We start from the raw sequence: 19,599 nt of genomic DNA, 5'->3' as shown, positions 1-19,599 counted from the left end.
TTCAGATTACAAATGTGAACAGACAATAACCAGCGTTCTACGTTACTGGAACGTTAACCCTATTCTGCCTTCCTAAAGCATATGCCCCTTTCATGCAAAGCCTAGTTTCATTTGTCTTGCAGCCATTTCTAGGCTACAAATTATGCTGCCTCTTCAATTGTACTGTGGGCAATATGGCATTTACAACTGAATACAATCAATGCCTGTCTGTCAGTTTAACAAATCAATATTCAACTTTTACTTTGAACAAGTTTCAACTGGAATTAACAGTTTAGAGATGGTTCGAGGCATGTGATCTCTGACATGGCAGCGTATTGATCAAACTCTGGCAGACTGTGGCAACGCTTAAGCGTGAGATGCGCTGATTCGTTCGTTCCTCACATACAGCGCTGACTTTGCTTGGTGTGTTTCCCGACGGAGAGTTCCGGTGTGTGGTTAGGTCGAAGATCAAGGTGTGTATGCTGCCGCTTGTGCTTGACGCTCGTCCTGACATCATGTTGCTGGATAACGTTGCCCTCGTAGCGGCCGTCATTGGAACAGTGCTAACTCAAGGTACAAATAGTTGTAAATTGAAACATCTTCGACATCCATGACAATTCTTACGAATTTGCTACTTTTCATTTTGCCTTAATATGTAATAAGTTATCGTATTTTTTAATGCTGTTTTTAACCCCATTGCAAGGCAGCGTATACGGTTGTTGAAGCGAGTGCAATATGCTCTCTGCTGTTGATCTCAGTGTCCTATGCTCTCTGTCGTTGATGCTAGGGTAGCATGCTCCCGGCTGTTGATGCGAGGGTAGCATGCTCTCTGCTGTTGATGCGAGGGTAGCATGCTCTCGGCTGTTGATGCGAGGGAAGCATGCTCTCGGCTGTTGATGTCAGTGTCCTATGCTCTCTGTCGTTGATGCTAGGGTAGCATGCTCCCGGCTGTTGATGCGAGGGTAGCATGCTCTCGGCTGTTGATGCGAGGGAAGCATGCTCTCTGCTGTTGATGCGAGGGTAGCATGCTCTCGGCTGTTGATGCGAGGGAAGCATCCTCTCTGCTGTTGATGCGAGGGAAGCATGCTCTCGGCTGTTGATGCGAGGGAAGCATGCTCTCGGCTGTTGATGCGAGGGAAGCATGCTCTCGGCTGTTGATGCGAGGGTAGCATGCTCTCGGCTGTTGATGCGAGGGAAGCATGCTCTCGGCTGTTGATGCGAGGGAAGCATGCTTTCGGCTGTTGATGCGAGGGAAGCATGCTCTCGGCTGTTGATGCGAGGGTAGCATGCTCTCGGCTGTTGATGCGAGGGAAGCATGCTCTCGGCTGTTGATGCGAGGGAAGCATGCTCTCGGCTGTTGATGCGAGGGAAGCATGCTCTCGGCTGTTGATGCGAGGGAAGCATGCTCTCGGCTGTTGATGCGAGTATCCTATGCTCTCTGCTGTTGATGCGAGGACTCTATTGTCTCCGTCCAAACACAGGCTGTTCACGTCTGTTTTCACGTTAGTTCCACATTGACGTGGCAAAATAATGACAGATGGTTATTTATGGCGTTAATATCGCTTCTAGCGGTTTGTTATTTTCTTGAAAATGTTTCATACTACTACTCTGTTCGTTTTGGGGGGCACGGGGGACCAGTCGTCTAAGGTGCGGCGATTCACTGTGAAGAGTTGCGTCCCTTGGGCACGCCAGAAACCTATGATTATTGGTACGAATCCCGGTTCGCGCCAATTATGTTACTAGGTTTGTCAGCACCATCCCCGTGCTCGTGGGTTTCACCAAAGTGGTAAACGTCGGAGATCTGCATCACTTCGGGCTTTCCTCCCACATTAAGCCGACACGCCGCGATATAACTGGAATACTGTTAAAAGCGGCGTTAAACCCAACTCACTCACACTATTCGTATCCCAACAGAGGTCTCGTAGATTTCAAAAATAGTTGTTGTTGATTTTGATTTTGTATATAATCATATCCAAATGAATGATATATTCTGTATTAGGAATAAGCATTGAATTTAGAGATCCTTGGCAAGCGTGATAACCTTTTTGTCATATAATGTCATTCTTCAATTCTAAGCTCGAAAGATCTCTTCCCATCTCTAAGAAACATTACCTAAAACATTGCGAGTTTCCTTGAATGTGCGCACTAATATATATGACGTCTGAAGATAAGTGCGGTATCATCCGGACAGTGACAACATTCAATATAGTTCCAACTAACTACATATAGGCAAAACAGCAATTGCTTTCTACTTGCCTTTCGCGACAATCCATTGGTCTGCCCGATAGAGTAATTGCCCTATATCAAAGGGAGGCTACTCTAACCCTAATCTGTTTGTCTGTCCAGTCATAACGTTACGAAGTACAGTCAGTAGGACACACAGCGACAAAACGAATCAAGGGAACTATTCTGACATATTTTCGGCCAAATCCAACTGTTTCAATTTGTGGAAAAGGTTACAAGCCGCAGAGATCTACGAGCACAGATATGGAAAGTGATTCCGCTTGGCTAGTGTCGTCGAAAAATTGTTTCGTAATTCATATCTCAAAATGTGCCAAAACTTGTAAAATGCCTTAGCTACGTCACAGTTAGACACTTTTTTCAGTATATTATACTAAACTTTCGACAATGATAGGAATTATGCCAGTAGTTTCTCCAGATTCCCGATGGTTAATTCGGACTCGATCGCCGAATCACAAAGACGACGCCATGTTTGTTGTATACACTGAAAGTAGTCCCTACATGAGTATGATATTTGCATCTCTATCCGCATATTACCCCAACGGATATCGTTTTTATCCGTTTGCTTTATCCTGCCGAGAAACCTACCTTGTATATGATCAAGAATTTTATGTTGTAAAGATTTTGCAAACATGAAACTACTTTTTAAGTCGCATTAATATTGGTGCTGAAACGTCTCTGCATGTTACGTAGGTTTTACATTTGTAATGACATAATTTACTTTTCCGGTCGACAAATACACACAAGGTATATAATAAATAGGATATTCCACGTGTCTCGCGATATATATATCTCCTTTGCCCCGTCACTCGGGTAAGTGTCACTTAGTGATATTTTTAGTAATGAGCTTCCTGCGTTATCTATCAGTTGTATTCAATGAAGTTTTGGAAGATGGGCAGTGTCCAGAGCAATGGGTGATTGGGTTGTTCATCAGTTGCACAAAGGTGGTGACAAGGCACAACCATATAACTATTGAGGTATCTGTTTATTGAACGTTATTGGTTGACCCGTATTCCTTCCCTGGTCGACCTATATTCCTACCCTGGTAGACCTGTATTCCTGACCTGGTTGACATGTATTTCTGCCCTGCTAGACATGTATTTCTGTCCTGATCGACCAGGATTCATGCCCTGCTAGACCTTTAGTACTGCCCTGTCTGACCTTTATTCCTGCCCTGGGATACCTGTATCCCTGCCCTGGTAGACCTGTATTCCTTTCCTGGTTGACCTGTATTCCTTTTCAGGTTGACCTGTATTCCTGTCCTTGTTGACCTGTATTCCTACCCTGGTAGACCTATATTCCTGCCTTGGTAGACCTGTATTCCTGTCCTTGTCGACCTGTATTCCTGCCCTGGTAGACCTATATTCCTGCCTTGGTGGACCTGTATTCCTGCCCTGGTCGACCTGTATTCCTGCCCTGGTAGACCTATATTCCTGCCTTGGTAGACCTGTATTCCTGCCCTGGTCGACCTGTATATCTGCCCTGGTGGACATGTATTTCTGCCCTTGTAGTGCTGTATTCCTACCGTTGTCGACCTGTTTCCTGTCCTAGTTGACCTGTATTCATGTCCTGGTTGACCTGTATTCCTGTCCTTGACCTGTATTCCTGTCCTTGTTGACCTGTATCCCTGTCCTTGTTGACCTGTATTCCTGTCATTGTTGACCTGTATTCCTGCCCTGGCAGACCTGTATTCCTGTCCTGGTTGACCTGTATTCCTGTCTTGGTTCACCTGTATTTCTTGCCCCGGGCGACCTGTATTCCTGTCCTAGTCGACCTGTTTTCCTGTCCTGCTTTACCTGTATTCCTGTCCTGGTTGACCTGTATTCCTGTCCTGGTTGACCTGTATTCCTGTCATTGTTGACCTGTATTCCTGCCTTGGTAGACCTCTATTTCTGTTCTGGTTGACCTGTATTCCTGTCCTGGTTCACCTGTATTTCTTGCCCCGGCCGACCTGTATTTCTGCCGTTGTCGACCTGTATTCCTGCCGTTGTCGACGTGTATTCCTGTCGTTGTCGACCTGTATTCTTGTCCTGGTGGAACTGTATTCCTGTTCTGATAGACCCCTATTCCAGCCCTGGTGGACCTGTATATCTGCCGTTGTCGGCATGTATTCCTGCCGTTGTCGGTCTGTATTCCTGCCGTTGTCGGCCTGTATTCCTGCCCTGGTGGACCTGTATTACTGCCCTGGAAGACGTGTGTTTCTGCCCTTGTGGTGCTGTATTCCTGCCGTTTTCGCCCTGTATTCTTGTCCTGGTTCTTAACTCAGTTACACCTGCATGTTTATAACTCAATAAAACATCTTCAATGACACCAGGCACTATTCCCAGGCCTGACAATCACTAAAGATCCTGGCCAAAAGCAAAAAAACAAAAGCAATTAGTAGAAAGACAATATATGCACTGCACGAAAAGTACCCCACAATTGATATTAGATGTATTATTTTAAATACCATGTAATTGTCCATAGATGGCAATCATCATTGTCATTGACGTGTGTTCCAAGTTGAAGACATGGAACAGTACAACTTTAAGATGAAGGCCCTCTGTGCTCAATATCTTGTGTGTCACCATTAGAGCCCCAAACCGACTGGCATCGTCGTCCCATGGAAGCTATTAGATCCCGAATTGTGTCCTGGAGAATGTTCACCCACTCTGCCAGCAGTGATTGCGCCACTGTCTGTGGTTGTTGCTGACGAACTCGCAGTCGTTGTTCCAGTGCATCCCTTGATGTTCGATTGGGTTTAAATCTGGAGATCTGGAGGGCCATGGCAGGACCTGCATGTTGTGATTCCTGAAAAAAGTTTCCTGTTGTCAGTTTTGTGGTGTGAGGTCGGGCGTTGTCGTGTTATAAAATGACGTTCGCTTGTTGCATAATAGAAAGATCGTGTTGGCGAGGAATCTCATCCGAGTAATGCGTCTGTTCTACCAGTGTAGGAGATGGCAGCCCACATCATCACACTACCACCACCATATCTGTCAATTCGCTGTATGCATATGCGTGCATAACGTTCCCCGCGACGCCTGCAAACATGACGTCTACCATCCGCACGGCGAAGCATAAAACGTGACTCGTCGCTAAACCAAACTTGTCCCCATCGCAGTTGTGACCAAACTCTGTGACCTTAACACCATTGACGTCGCAGCCAACGATGCAGGTCCGTCAAAATGATACCTGGTCGTCTAACGCCAATGCCTTCAGCGCGTAAAAGGTTCCTCACTCTCTGGGCTAATAGGAGGTTGTCGTTGTGGTTGTGGTTCCACGTAAGTGACGTAGCCATATGATTCTGTCCTGTGCTCTAGTAGTTATATGTGGTCGACCGGATCTGGGAAGGTCATGTATTGTCCCGTGTAACGGTTCCACAGTCGTGTAATGGTGCTAGGTGCTACGTGAAAAAACCTGGCTACAGCCGAAGAAGATTATCTTGTTTGCAGGCGGCGGACGGCGTTGTTGCGTTGGGCTTCCATCGTGGCATGTGCCCGCCGTTCACTTGCTGTACGATTGTGATGGCATGCACATGAAGCCCCACTGTTTATATACCCCAACAAGTTATGTTGCACGTGCATGTTATGGTGATGTGTTTCGGGGCCAGGTTCCCACGCGAATGTGTTTTTGCATTTTTTCCATCTCTTGACCAAATGTCTGCAGTACCTCATTCTTTCCACATAAATAAATCCCATGCAGAAATGACCGATTCATTTTTGTTATCAATTCTGTATGGATTTGTAATTTTGTATCGGCAAATATTTACGATTTTGCGTGTCTTCGTGTTTTCAAATTTACTTTTAACAAATCCACAGTGCAAGCTAACAGTGATCAATCAATCAATGTATTATATTGTATTTTGGGAAATTCCGCTGATCATTCCTCCCTTGTTGCGCTGTCACGTACATATTATGAACATGTAATACACTTACCACATAAGACCTGGGTGTATAAGCCAATCTTAGATTAAATATGACCCAAGAAACGATAAAAGCCACATTGGAACCTTTGTCAGGCAATCTGGTTGGTGCTACCTCCACTTATACAATAGTCCAGAAATAGTTCTGAATCAGAAATAGGCTTCACACATCGTACCCATGTCGGGAATCGAACCCGGGTTTTCAGCATGATAAACGAACGCTTTAACAACTAGGCTACCCCACTGCCCCTCTGAGCAACACGTAAACAAATAGTACACAGGACCATGAAACACAGATGACAATAAGGGAGTAGTCATTGTTGTATCATATATGCAAGATATACTGAACAATAAAAGTTCCTGTGACATTGTATAAGATTTAATGCAAAGTTATGTTTTTTGCCAAATCTGAAACAATTTCGGTTTGCAACAGATAAAAGACTCCTGTAAGTGTTCAAATGGTTTAATTTTCCATACTGACTTCAAAAAATGCTAGGTTTCATAAAAAAAACATGAACATGCCAAAGTGTCAATTTACAAATCAAAAGCGTGTGTGTCCACCTCTGGTTGCGATGCAAGTAACACATCTTCGTCTCATGGAATGGACCAGGCGTCGCACAAAGTCCTGTGGGATATCTGTTCATATCTGCTGGAGCATGTTTCGAAGTACCTGGAGTGTCTGTGGAACACAGACGATCCGTCTCATCCCACATGTGCTCGATTGGTGAGAGATCAGGGGAGCGAGCCGGCCAGGGGATGACATTCACGCTGTTTTGTTGAAGAGAATCCTGAAGAAGTCGAGCAATATGAGGCCGGGCATTGTCATGTTGTTAGGTAATGCCTGGGCCATGAGGACGCAAAAACGGTAGAACAACAGGGCAGATGATCTCGTCGCGGCAGCGCTGTCCATTGAGATTTCCCTCTACTGCTATCAAACGGGTCCTCTGTATTGCTGTAATCATACCCCATACCATAACGCTTCCGCCCCCGAACCGATCTTCTTCCATGACACACTGATTGATGTAACGTTCACCTCGACGTCGGTACACTCGAATCCGTCCATCGCTGTTGCTGAGGTGAAAACGAGACTCGTCAGTGAATAGAACTTGTCCCCACTGCATGGCCGTCCAGCGTAGACACTGTCTGCACCACCGTAGACGTGCTTGGCGACGACGTACGGTTTGTGAAGATATTCGTCGAAGGCCAGGGATGCTTCTTGCAGTCACTGTTGCTGGCTGGAATCGATTTCGTAGGTGTATTGTTCGAATCCAGTTGTCTTGTCGAGCATTGGTTACGCGTGGCCTGCCACTCCGAGGATAGTCTTTGACTGCATTCGTCTGTTGCCAACGTTGCTATAAACACCAAATGGTGTTCCGGGACGTTAAATTGTCTTGCAACATCACGTTGACTCGATCCTGCTTCAAGCATACCAATTGCTCGCAGACACTCATTTTCGGACAGGCCTGGCATTTCATAATGTTGAATAATTGCGTAATTGTGTTGTTTTTTCTGAGTGGTTGTTGTCAGCACGATGCATATGGAATCCCGTTAACGCACATGCTTTTATACCCATTCTTGGGTTGTGAAATGAATGGGGCTTGCATTAAAGTCAACTTTTGCTTGGAATGCATGCTTTTCTGTAGCAGTTGCGTTTTTGTGACTTGATTCCATACATGTACTACAATATTGAAAACCAAACTTTACTTGTTTAAAATACACTAAAATATTGCTGTCACAGGAACTTTTGTTGTTGAGTATAGTTGCCTGAAAAATAAGGATCCTTGTTTGTTTTGAGTATGATGACCAATTATACCGCCATTATAGCAAACTAATACGTACACTAGTACGGATCGTTTCCAGATTTTTCATACACGGTTTTTCATTTTCAACTGGTGGATGTTGCTATTCAAGTGTTATATTTAAATTGTGCGTTAACAAGTTGAACTGAAGTTCAAGTGAGGGTTGCATTTTGCGGTTTATTCATGTGTCATAATGTCAGTTGTATTCAAAAACTCTTTTGTTACAATGACGTATATCACGTATACATTGTTTGATTTATGCATACATCTAAACGGCTCTAATCTGAACAAGGGGAAAAATCAACAATACCCCCTGTTGTCATTTGTTGTGATTCGAACATGCGCGCGCAACTTGATGACATCGTATGTTCGACGACGTTATTTTTGAGAGGGGGGTTTCTAGGAGATGTTCCCCATAGAGGTAGCAGGGCAGCGCAGATAAACGCGATGGCCGAACGATCGCATCCCAACCCGGGAGAGACATGACAGTCGCTATCGGGAGAAAGGTAGAGGTAATCGACGTGAGGATTGTGAGCATGCAGGAAATACCCACCCAAGCAAAAAATGGACTTGTACGAAGTTGCCGAGGTCGGATTCTATTGAGGGAGTAATCATTATTCTAAAGGCCCCGAAATATTTATATAAAGTTCTCAGCGCTTGTATTTGATCTGGCGGACCGTCTGCTTTGGTACCAACATAGGGTTAGATGGGCACGTGCAAGGTGCAGAAATGTACTGTTTACTGACGAGTCCCGTTTCCTACTCACACGTGCTGATGGGCGCGCACGTGTCTACAGACGTCGGGTTGAACGTTACGCCCCCAACTGTGTGCAGCAGGTTGTCCCATTTGGCGGCGGGAGTGTCATGGTATGGGCTGGAATTCATCACGGTGGTAGGACGCCTCTCGTGCATGTGGCATGTGCATTGACAGGTGTGCGTTACAGAGACTTGATCCTACAGCCTTACGTTCTTCCTCATGTCAACGTTCATGGCGGACAGTTCCAGCAGGACAACGCCCGACCGCATATTGCACGTGTTTGTCAGGACTTCTTACAGCACAACAACATCCAGACATTACCGGTCACCAGATTTGTGCTCGATTGAGCATCTGTCGGACGAGTTGGATCGACGCGTTCGCAGAAGGAATCCACCGCCCCAAACACTTCCGGCGCTTCTTGATGCACTTCAGCATGAATGGCAGCACATCCAACAGCGTGTTATTGACAACTTGATTGCATCTATGGGTCGTCGGTGTCAAGCGGTGATTGATGCACGTGGTGGCACAAACGATACTGACATTGTCTGTACCCCTGTGACATTAACTGTATCGTGTACGTGTGTCTGTCTAGGTGACACGATTAATGTTTTGAACATTGTGTACATTGATCTTCAAACAGTGTTTTAATTTTGGTTTCTGTGTCCTATTTTGAAACAATGGCATTATATTACATTTTGAAAGTCAGTGTCGTTTCTTTTTTTGTAGAGTATATAATCATGGCAGTATTTTGCAACAAACAGACACCATTCATCCATAAAATCCTTTTATACAACATGCACCACTTAACCAGAAATGGGGTTCACACATCACACATTGTACCCATGTAGGGATCCGAGTCCGGGTCTTCGGTGTGACTAGCGAACTCTTTACCCGCTAGGCTTCCCCCGTCGGCCTCTTCCCGTAATAAAGTTCTGTTCTGGTTCTGTTCTGAAGCCAGTGTTTAGTAATAAAAGCCACCTATACATACACTAAGGTAATGTTTGTGCTGTTTCTTCTTCAGGACTCGCCTCTGACAACATCGCACTGGGTAAAGCAACAACCCAGAGTTCAACATGGCGGAACTTTGTCCCTGGGCTTGGCGTTGACGGCAACACTGGGCAGGATCTGTTCCGTGACAATTGCACTCATACGGTGGACACGGGCGAGTTCCAGCCGTGGTGGCGGGTGGACCTCGGGGCGGACTATGCGGTGGACAGTCTGACGATCACCAACAGGGTGGACTGTTGCGGTGAGGCTGATGTACATTATTGTGCGGTTTCTATAGTGCCCGACCCAACCTTTCTACTGCGAGACCTTTCTTGTATCCGCCTTCTCTATTGTACGACATCTCTAGTATCGGTCTTTTCGGTTGTGCGACCTCTCCTATTGTACATCTGAGTAGTGCCCGACCCGTCCTCGGGCTTGTGGTAGAGCGTCCGCCAGGAGAGCGGAAGGTCCGGGGTTCGATCCCCGGCCGCGTCATACCAAAAGACGTTTAAAGATGGTACTTGTTGTTGGCATTAGGGGCTAAAACAAGGACTGGTCGGCTCGGAGTCAGTATACTGTGTCTGAGTCGGGTATTCATGTTAAACTGCGGCGTGTTATCTCAGTGAGCTAGCACTATAAATTGTCATCAGTCCGGACTAGTACAAGGAGCCACACAAACACACACAAGTGCATGCACGTCGCTATATAGGTGCAATAATCTTGGACGAGACGTTAAACCCAATTTCACCAAATTCACCTCACATCACCTTTCTATTGTGAGATCTTACTTGTATTCGTCTTCTCTATAGTACGATATCTCTAGTATCGGTCTTCTGTTGTGCGACCTCTATAGTGCCCGACCTCTCTATTGCACGATCTGAGTAGTACCCGACCCGTCCTTTCTATTGTGAGACCTTTCTTGTATCCACCTTCTCTATTGTGCGACCTCTATAGTGCCCGTCCTCACTATTGTGTGACCTTTCTAATATCCATTTTTTATTTATGCCACCACTCTAGTATCCGTACTCTCTATTTTGCGACCTCTCCAGTGTCTGTCCTCACTATTGTGCGAATTTCTAATATTCGCCTCTTCTATTGTGGGAACCCTCTTGTTTTGTCTCCTTTATTGGGCGAGCTCTCTTCTACCCGTCTCCTCCAGTTTGTACCTGGGCAGACTGTGTAGCGAACGAATTGATTGAGAAAAGTCAATATCTTCACAATGTAAAATCCAATGCAAAGTATAAATGCGTCCTCCTGTACTGTGTTGACCACCAAGTAGTATTGTTCTTACAGTTATACAGACAGGTCATGTGAGCTGGTTTGAAACATTGTCCGCCACGTCTGTGTATTGACGTTCTAAGAATATTGATCTCAAATACCCGAATTCATCACATCCTCACGCAGCAATGTTACAAAAACGAGGATCCGTCTGTCAAACACCTAAGGTATCTCTTGAATTTCATCTCTTTGTTGCAATCCTGTTCCAGCTAATAGATTGGGCAATTTCAATGTCAGCGTTGGGCAACTTGCCGGCGGCGTCGTGCACTACCAACTGTGTTACTTCCACCACGGGCACTACGGCACAACGACAAAGTCCATCGTCTGTGACTCCAGGCCTGTAGGACGCTATCTGAAGATTCAGCTGACTGCGTTTGAACGCCTCACACTGTGCGAGGTGGCCGTGTATGGAACTCTTGGTATATGCAACCTCCCTCGTATCCCCTTTCTGTTGTTTGCGACCTTTCTTGTATCTGTCCTCACTATTGTACGAACCTGTAGCATCCGTCCTCACTATTGACGACCTCTAAAGTATCCGTCCTCAGTGTACGACCTCTTTAACATCCGTCCTCACTATTGTATGACCTCTAAAGCATCCGTCCTCACTATTGTACGACCTCTATAGCATTCGTCCTCATTATTGTATGACCTCTAAAGCACCCGTCCTCACTATTGTACGAACTTTATAGCATCCGTCCTCACTATTGTACGAACTCTGTAGCACCAGTCCTCACTATTGTACGACCTCTTTAACATCCGTCCTCACTATTGTATGACCTCTAAAGGATCCGTCCTCACTATTGTACGACCTTTATAGCATCCGTCCTCACTATTGTATGACCTCTAAAGCATCCGTCCTCACTATTTTATTACCTCTAAAGCATCCGTCCTCACTATTGTATGACCTCTAAAGCATCCGTCCTCACTATTGTACGACCTTTATAGCATCCGTCCTCACTATTGTATGACCTCTATAGCATCCACCCTCACTATTGTACGACCTCTATAGCATCCGTTCTCATTATTGTACGACCTCTAAAGCATCCGTCCTCACTATTGTATGACCTCTATAGCATCCGTCCCTCTATTGTACGACCTCTATAACATCCGTCCTTACTATTGTACGAACTCTGTAGCACCCGTCCTCACTATTGTATGACCTCTAAAGCACCCGTCCTCACTATTGTATGACCTCTAAAGCACCCGTCCTCACTATTGTATGACCTCTAAAGCATCCGTCCTCACTATTGTGTGACCTCAATAGTATCCGTCCTCACTATTGACGACCTCTATAGTATCCGTCCTCACAATTTTGTGACCTCAATAGTATCCGTTTTCACTATTGACGACCTCTATAGTATCCGTCCTCACTATTGATGACCTCTAAAGCAACCGTCCTCACTATTGTATGACCTCAATGGTATCCGTCCTCACTATTGACGTACCCGTTTATCACAACTGTACGACCTCTCTAGTATCAGTGCTCTCTATTTTGCGACCTCTCCAGTATCAGTGCTCTCTATTTTGTGACTTCTCCAGTATCAGTGCTCTCTATTTTGCGACCTCTCCAGTATCAGTGCTCTCTATTTTGTGACCCCTCTAGTATCAGCGCTCTCTATTTTGCGACCTCTCTATTATCAGGGCTCTCTATTTTGCGACCTCTCCAGTATCAGTGCTCTCTATTTTGCGACCTCTCCAGTATCAGTGCTCTCTATTTTGTGACTTCTCCAGTATCAGTGCTCTCTATTTTGCGACCTCTCCAGTATCACTGCTCTCTATTTTGTGACCCCTCTAGTATCAGCGCTCTCTATTTTGCGACCTCTCTATTATCAGGGCTCTCTATTTTGCGACCTCTCCAGTATCAGTGTTCTCTATTTTGCGACCTCTCCAGTATCAGTGCTCTCTATTTTGCGACCTCTCCAGTATCAGTGCTCTCTATTTTGTGACTTCTCTAGTATCAGTGCTCTCTATTTTGCGACCTCTCCAATATCAGTGCTCTTTATTTTGCGACCTCTCCAGTATCACTGCTCTCTATTTTGTGACCTCTCCAGTATCAGTGCTCTCTATTTACTGACCTCTCAAGTATCAGTGCTCTCTATTTACTGACATCTCAAGTATCAGTGCTCTCTATTTACTGACCTCTCAAGTATCAGTGTTCGCTATTTACTGACCCCTCAAGTATCAGTGCTCTCTATTTACTGACCTCTCAAGTATCAGTGCTCTCTATTTTGCGACCCCTCTAGTATCAGTGCTCTCTATTTTGCGACCCCTCTAGTATCAGTGCTCTCTATTTTGCGACCCCTCTAGTATCAGTGCTCTCTATTTTGTGACCCCTCTAGTATTAGTGCTCTCTATTTTGTGACCCCTCTAGTATCAGTGCTCTCTACTTTGTGACCCCTCCAGTATCAGTGCTCTCTATTTTGTGACCCCTCTAGTATCACTGCTCTCTATTTTGTGACCCCTCCAGTATCAGTGCTCTCTATTTTGTGACCCCTCTAGTATTAGTGCTCTCTATTTTGTGACCCCTCCTGTATCAGTGCTCTCTATTTTGCGACCTCTCTAATATAAGTGCTCTCTATTTTGCGACCTCTCTATTATCAGGGCTCTCTATTTTGCGACCTCTCTATTATCAGTGCTCTCTATTTTGCGACCTGTCTAATATCAGTGCTCTTTATTTTGCGACCCCTCTATTATCAGTGCTCTCTATTTTGCGACCTCTCTATAATAAGTGCTCTCACAGACAAAATGTTAATCTACGTTCAAAATATGTTGAATCTATGTTTCAGTTTCGTACGTCAATTCTCCGTCATCAAAACCGTTATCATCGACACTTTCAAGCTCCCTACTAATGTCATCTCACACAACATCACCGACGACATATGATGAAGCGGTCAGTTCACATGTGTCATCAGCGATGTCGGAGATATTGCAGACGGAATCCCTGGCTGACACTGAGGTCCCCACGACTGGTATAAAACCATCAATGCTACACCACGACAGGCCGTCTATCACACACACGCTGGATGCCACAGAAACCAGTATACAACCGCGTTTCGCTTCAACCCATTATACCCCAAGTCCAATAACTCCGCAACTCCTGGACATGACGTCACAGGCACGTGACGACACTACAAACGTAGAGTTGTCTACGTTTGAGAGCAGCCATTTTCAAACCGGTCACCCAACGGCCTCTGTGACTGCATCTGCAACGACATCCACTGCAGTTGCGATATCCACTTCTACGCCTGGTTCGTCGGTCGCTGCAGAAAGATTTTGTCATTGCCGATGCAAGATATTGTTTCCACACACCAGTGCATTATTAGAAGAACTGGATGTCGAGATTAAGAAGAGGCTTCTCCTTTCAGCCACAAATACTTCAAGTTACATTCGAAGTAAACGAAGCGCAAAAAATGTAAAACCTAGCGAACAATATATTGGCCTCTTTGGTATGTTTTTAATTTCATTTGTCTCTGGTTTAGTTGTTCTGCCTGATATAGTAGGCCTGTTTCGATTTTTGTGTGGGCGCCAAGGAAGAAACTGATCACGTGGGTGTCGTTGTACAAAGCGATCTTAGCGCTAAGGTGATCGTAACTTCCATACCTTAACATAGACTTACGTTGGTCGTAGCGCTAAGGTCATTTTGTACAATGGCACCGTGGTGTATAACGAGACTTCTGCGAGTCAAACGAGAAGTTATGCCTTGGGGTCCGAAATGTCGTATATTATTTCGATTGTTTGGTTCCAATATTTTCCTTCGACTTTCTAAAAGAAATAACAACACCCTCATGGTTAACCAACGAATAGAATGTGTATAAAAAAACGAATGTTCTTCACACACCTGGATCTACCTTCACATACCTGGATCTACCTTCACATACCTGGATCTACCTTCACATACCTGGATCTACCTTCACACACCTGGATCTACCTTCACATACCTGGATCTACCTTCACATACCTGGATCTACCTTCACATACCTGGATCTACCTTCACATACCTGGATCTACCTTCACATACCTGGATCTACCTTCACATACCTGGATCTACCTTCACATACCTGGATCTACCTTCACTTATCTTGATCTACCTTCACATACCTGGATCTACCTTCACATACCTGGGTCTACCTTCACATACCTGGATCTACCTTTACTTACCTGGATCTACCTTCACATACCTGGATCTACCTTCACACACCTGGATCTACCTTCACATACCTGGATCTACCTTCACATACCTGGATCTACCTTCACATACCTGGATCTACCTTCACATACCTGGATCTACCTTTACATACCTGGATCTACCTTCACATATCTGGATCTACCTTTGACATACCTGGATCTACCTTTACATATCTTGATCTACCTTCACATAACTGGATCTACCTTCACATACCTGGATCTACCTTCACATACCTGGATCTACCTTCACATACCTGGATCTACCTTCACACACCTGGATCTACCTTCACATACCTGGATCTACCTTCACACACCTGGTTCTACCTTCACATACCTGGTTCTACCTTCACATACCTGGATCTACCTTCACATACCTGGTTCTACCTTCACATACCTGGGTCTACCTTCGCATACCTGGTTCTACCTTCACATACCTGGATCTACCTTCACACACCTGGTTCTACCTTCACATACCTGGTTCTACCTTCGCATACCTGGATCTACCTTCACATACCTGGTTCTACCTTCACATACCTGGGTCTACCTTCGCATACCTGGTTCTACCTTTACTTATCTTGATCTATCAGAATGCATGGGCATGGGCATGGGCATGGGACACACAAGAAAGTACTTTCAGCATTGCCTGTACCTGAACCGGATATGGGAACTCTGAATGTCAGAAGATGTGATACACAGAACGCTGGCATATTGTAACCTTATTTGTCAGTTTCTTTCATTTGTTACAAAAGACAAAGGTGAAGTAGCAAGGTGATGTCCCTACTTTTATATCGACAAAAAACATTTCCACAGTCACAGGATATACACTCACTGCCTAAAGGAACGCGAACCACAGAATTTTCACGTTAAGAAGAGATGTTTCCAGTGTATATCACTTAATGACAAAACTAACAATCAGTCACGTGTCGCCACAGAGTGTCCTTGTTCTTATCACAATATGCTGCACGTGATTTCTAAACTTTACACGCTAAACCTGCACGAGACAAATGGTGCATCTCGAGTCATGGATCTATGACGTCACATTTGATGCGTTCATGAGCATCGGTTCACACAACATACCAATGTGCTCGTGTGTGTATCTAACGAATCTTACGTCTCTGGAATATGAGTAAGTCTCCATATATGGTATGCGCGTTTCTTTTGGCGGTGAGTATATACTAGTATCCATTGTACAGTGTGAAGTGGACAAGTGCAGTCAAGTGCGGTCAAGTGTGGTCAAGTGTGGTCAAGTGTCACTGCCCTATTTGGCTACATTGTTGTGTAATCTGGATCATACCCTCCACGTTCAAGATGAGAAGGCAGACAATGTCTGTCGATGTATCGATGTATGTATCCGACACTCCACTTTCAAGAATAAGAGGCAGACAATGTGTGTCGATGTATCGATTATTAGTAAGATTGACCTGTGGTTAAGAACATGTTGGTAGCTCACCTGTGTGATCGATGTAAGACGTGTGACGATCCCGTCTCTAGTCATTGTTTACCACATCCTCATTGTTTACCACATCCATATATATCCGAGTTATTGATGCAGACGTCCTCACCCAGGGTCGACACTTTGTTAATAATGTTCCAACATTTCCGAGTTACAGCATATGGATGGGGACGTCCTCACCCAGGGTCGACACTGTGTTAATAATGTTCCAACATTTCCGAGTTACAGTATATTGATGGGGACGTCCTCACCCAGGGTCGACACTGTGTTAATAATGTTCCAACATTTCCGAGTTACAGTATATTGATGGGGACGTCCTCACCCAGGGTCGACACTGTGTTAATAATGTTCCAACATTTCCGAGTTACAGTATATTGATGGGGACGTCCTCACCCAGGGTCGACACTGTGTTAATAATGTTCCAACATTTCCGAGTTACAGTATATTGATGGGGACGTCCTCACCCAGGGTCGACACTGTGTTAATAATGTTCCAACATTTCCGCGTTACAGTATATTGATGGGGACGTCCTCACCCAGGGTCGACACTGTGTTAATAATGTTCCAACATTTCCGAGTTACAGCATATGGATGGGGACGTCCTCACCAAGGGTCGACACTGTGTTAATAATGTTCCAACATTTCCGAGTTACAGTATATTGATGGGGACGTCCTCACCAAGGGTCGACACTGTGTTAATAATGTTCCAACATTTCCGAGTTACAGCATATGGATGGGGACGTCCTCACCCAGGGTCGACACTGTGTTAATAATGTTCCAACATTTCCGAGTTACAGCATATGGATGGGGACGTCCTCACCAAGGGTCGACACTGTGTTAATAATGTTCCAACATTTCCGAGTTACAGTATATTGATGGGGACGTCCTCACCAAGGGTCGACACTGTGTTAATAATGTTCCAACATTTCCGAGTTACAGTATATTGATGGGGACGTCCTCACCCAGGGTCGACACTGTGTTAATAATGTTCCAACGTTTCCGAGTTACAGTATATTGATGGGGACGTCCTCACCCAGGGTCGACACTGTGTTAATAATGTTCCAACATTTCCGAGTTACAGCATATGGATGGGGACGTCCTCACCCAGGGTCGACACTGTGTTAATAATGTTCCAACATTTCCGCGTTACAGTATATTGATGGGGACGTCCTCACCCAGGGTCGACACTGTGTTAATAATGTTCCAACATTTCCGAGTTACAGCATATGGATGGGGACGTCCTCACCAAGGGTCGACACTGTGTTAATAATGTTCCAACATTTCCGAGTTACAGTATATTGATGGGGACGTCCTCACCAAGGGTCGACACTGTGTTAATAATGTTCCAACATTTCCGAGTTACAGCATATGGATGGGGACGTCCTCACCCAGGGTCGACACTGTGTTAATAGTGTTCCAACATTTCCGAGTTACAGCATATGGATTAGGACGTCCTCACCCAGGGTCGACTCTGTGTTAATAATGTTCAAACATTTCCGAGTTACAGCATATGGATGGGGATGTCCTCACCCAGGGTCGACACTGTGTTAATAATGTTCCAACATTTCCGAGTTACAGCATATGGATGGGGACGTCCTCACCAAGGGTCGACACTGTGTTAATAATGTTCCAACATTTCCGAGTTACAGCATATGGATGGGGACGTCCTCACCCAGGGTCGACTCTGTGTTAATAATGTTCCAACATTTCCGAGTTACAGCATATGGATGGGGACGTCCTCACCCAGGGTCGACACTGTGTTAATAATGTTCCAACATTTCCGAGTTACAGCATATGGATGGGGACGTCCTCACCAAGGGTCGACACTGTGTTAATAATGTTCCAACATTTCCGAGTTACAGTATATTGATGGGGACGTCCTCACCAAGGGTCGACACTGTGTTAATAATGTTCCAACATTTCCGAGTTACAGCATATGGATGGGGACGTCCTCACCCAGGGTCGACACTGTGTTAATAATGTTCCAACATTTCCGAGTTACAGCATATGGATTAGAACGTCCTCACCCAGGGTCGACTCTGTGTTAATAATGTTCCAACATTTCCGAGTTACAGCATATGGATTGGGATGTCCTCACCCAGGGTCGACACTGTGTTAATAATGTTCCAACATTTCCGAGTTACAGCATATGGATGGGGACGTCCTCACCAAGGGTCGACACTGTGTTAATAATGTTCCAACATTTCCGAGTTACAGCATATGGATGGGGACGTCCTCACCCAGGGTCGACTCTGTGTTAATAATGTTCCAACATTTCCGAGTTACAGCATATGGATGGGGATGTCCTCACCCAGGGTCGACACTGTGTTAATAATGTTCCAACATTTCCGAGTTACAGCATATGGATGGGGACGTCCTCACCAAGGGTCGACACTGTGTTAATAATGTTCCAACATTTCCGAGTTACAGCATATGGATGGGGATGTCCTCACCCAGGGTCGACTCTGTGTTAATAATGTTCAAACATTTCCGAGTTACAGCATATGGATGGGGATGTCCTCACCCAGGGTCGACACTGTGTTAATAATGTTCCAACATTTCCGAGTTACAACATATGGATGGGGATGTCCTCACCCAGGGTCGACACTGTGTTAATAATGTTCCAACATTTCCGAGTTACAGCATATGGATGGGGACGTCCTCACCAAGGGTCGACACTGTGTTAATAATGTTCCAACATTTCCGAGTTACAGCATATGGATGGGGATGTCCTCACCTAGGGTCGACACTGTGTTTATGATTTTCAGTTGTAGTTACATTCGGTCCAGATTACACTCAATCTATGGTTTCTTTGTTTGTTTCTCAACCATGATTTGTGAAAGTCTGACATAAGATTGATAGTAACCACGGTGTATGTTATTGCAGCAACGTGGTTACCATAGCAACAACTGTTTATTCTCTAACAATTTTATTTCCTAAACTTGATGTTCTCATGTCAAAGTACGTATTACAACCTAGAGTAAACTACGCTTATAACGAACTCCAAGGGACCACTAATTT

At 45.0% G+C, this 19,599-nt stretch overlaps 1 protein-coding gene across 1 annotated transcript; it reads left to right on the top strand.

Moving 5' to 3' along the window:
• Positions 1-458: 458 nt before the first annotated feature.
• Positions 459-14,482, top strand: LOC139455178 (uncharacterized). The gene is made up of 4 exons (XM_071236731.1): positions 459-552; positions 9,698-9,925; positions 11,151-11,360; positions 13,728-14,482. The coding sequence occupies exons 1-4, from the start codon at positions 459-461 to the stop codon at positions 14,480-14,482; spliced, it is 1,287 nt and encodes a 428-aa protein (XP_071092832.1).
• Positions 14,483-19,599: the final 5,117 nt, after the last annotated feature.

Source organism: Haliotis cracherodii, unplaced genomic scaffold (genome assembly GCF_022045235.1).
Source record: "Haliotis cracherodii isolate W230 unplaced genomic scaffold, xgHalCrac1.p SCAF_11, whole genome shotgun sequence".
Lineage (NCBI taxonomy): Eukaryota > Metazoa > Mollusca > Gastropoda > Lepetellida > Haliotidae > Haliotis > Haliotis cracherodii.
This window is presented reverse-complemented; position numbering and strand designations above follow the sequence as displayed.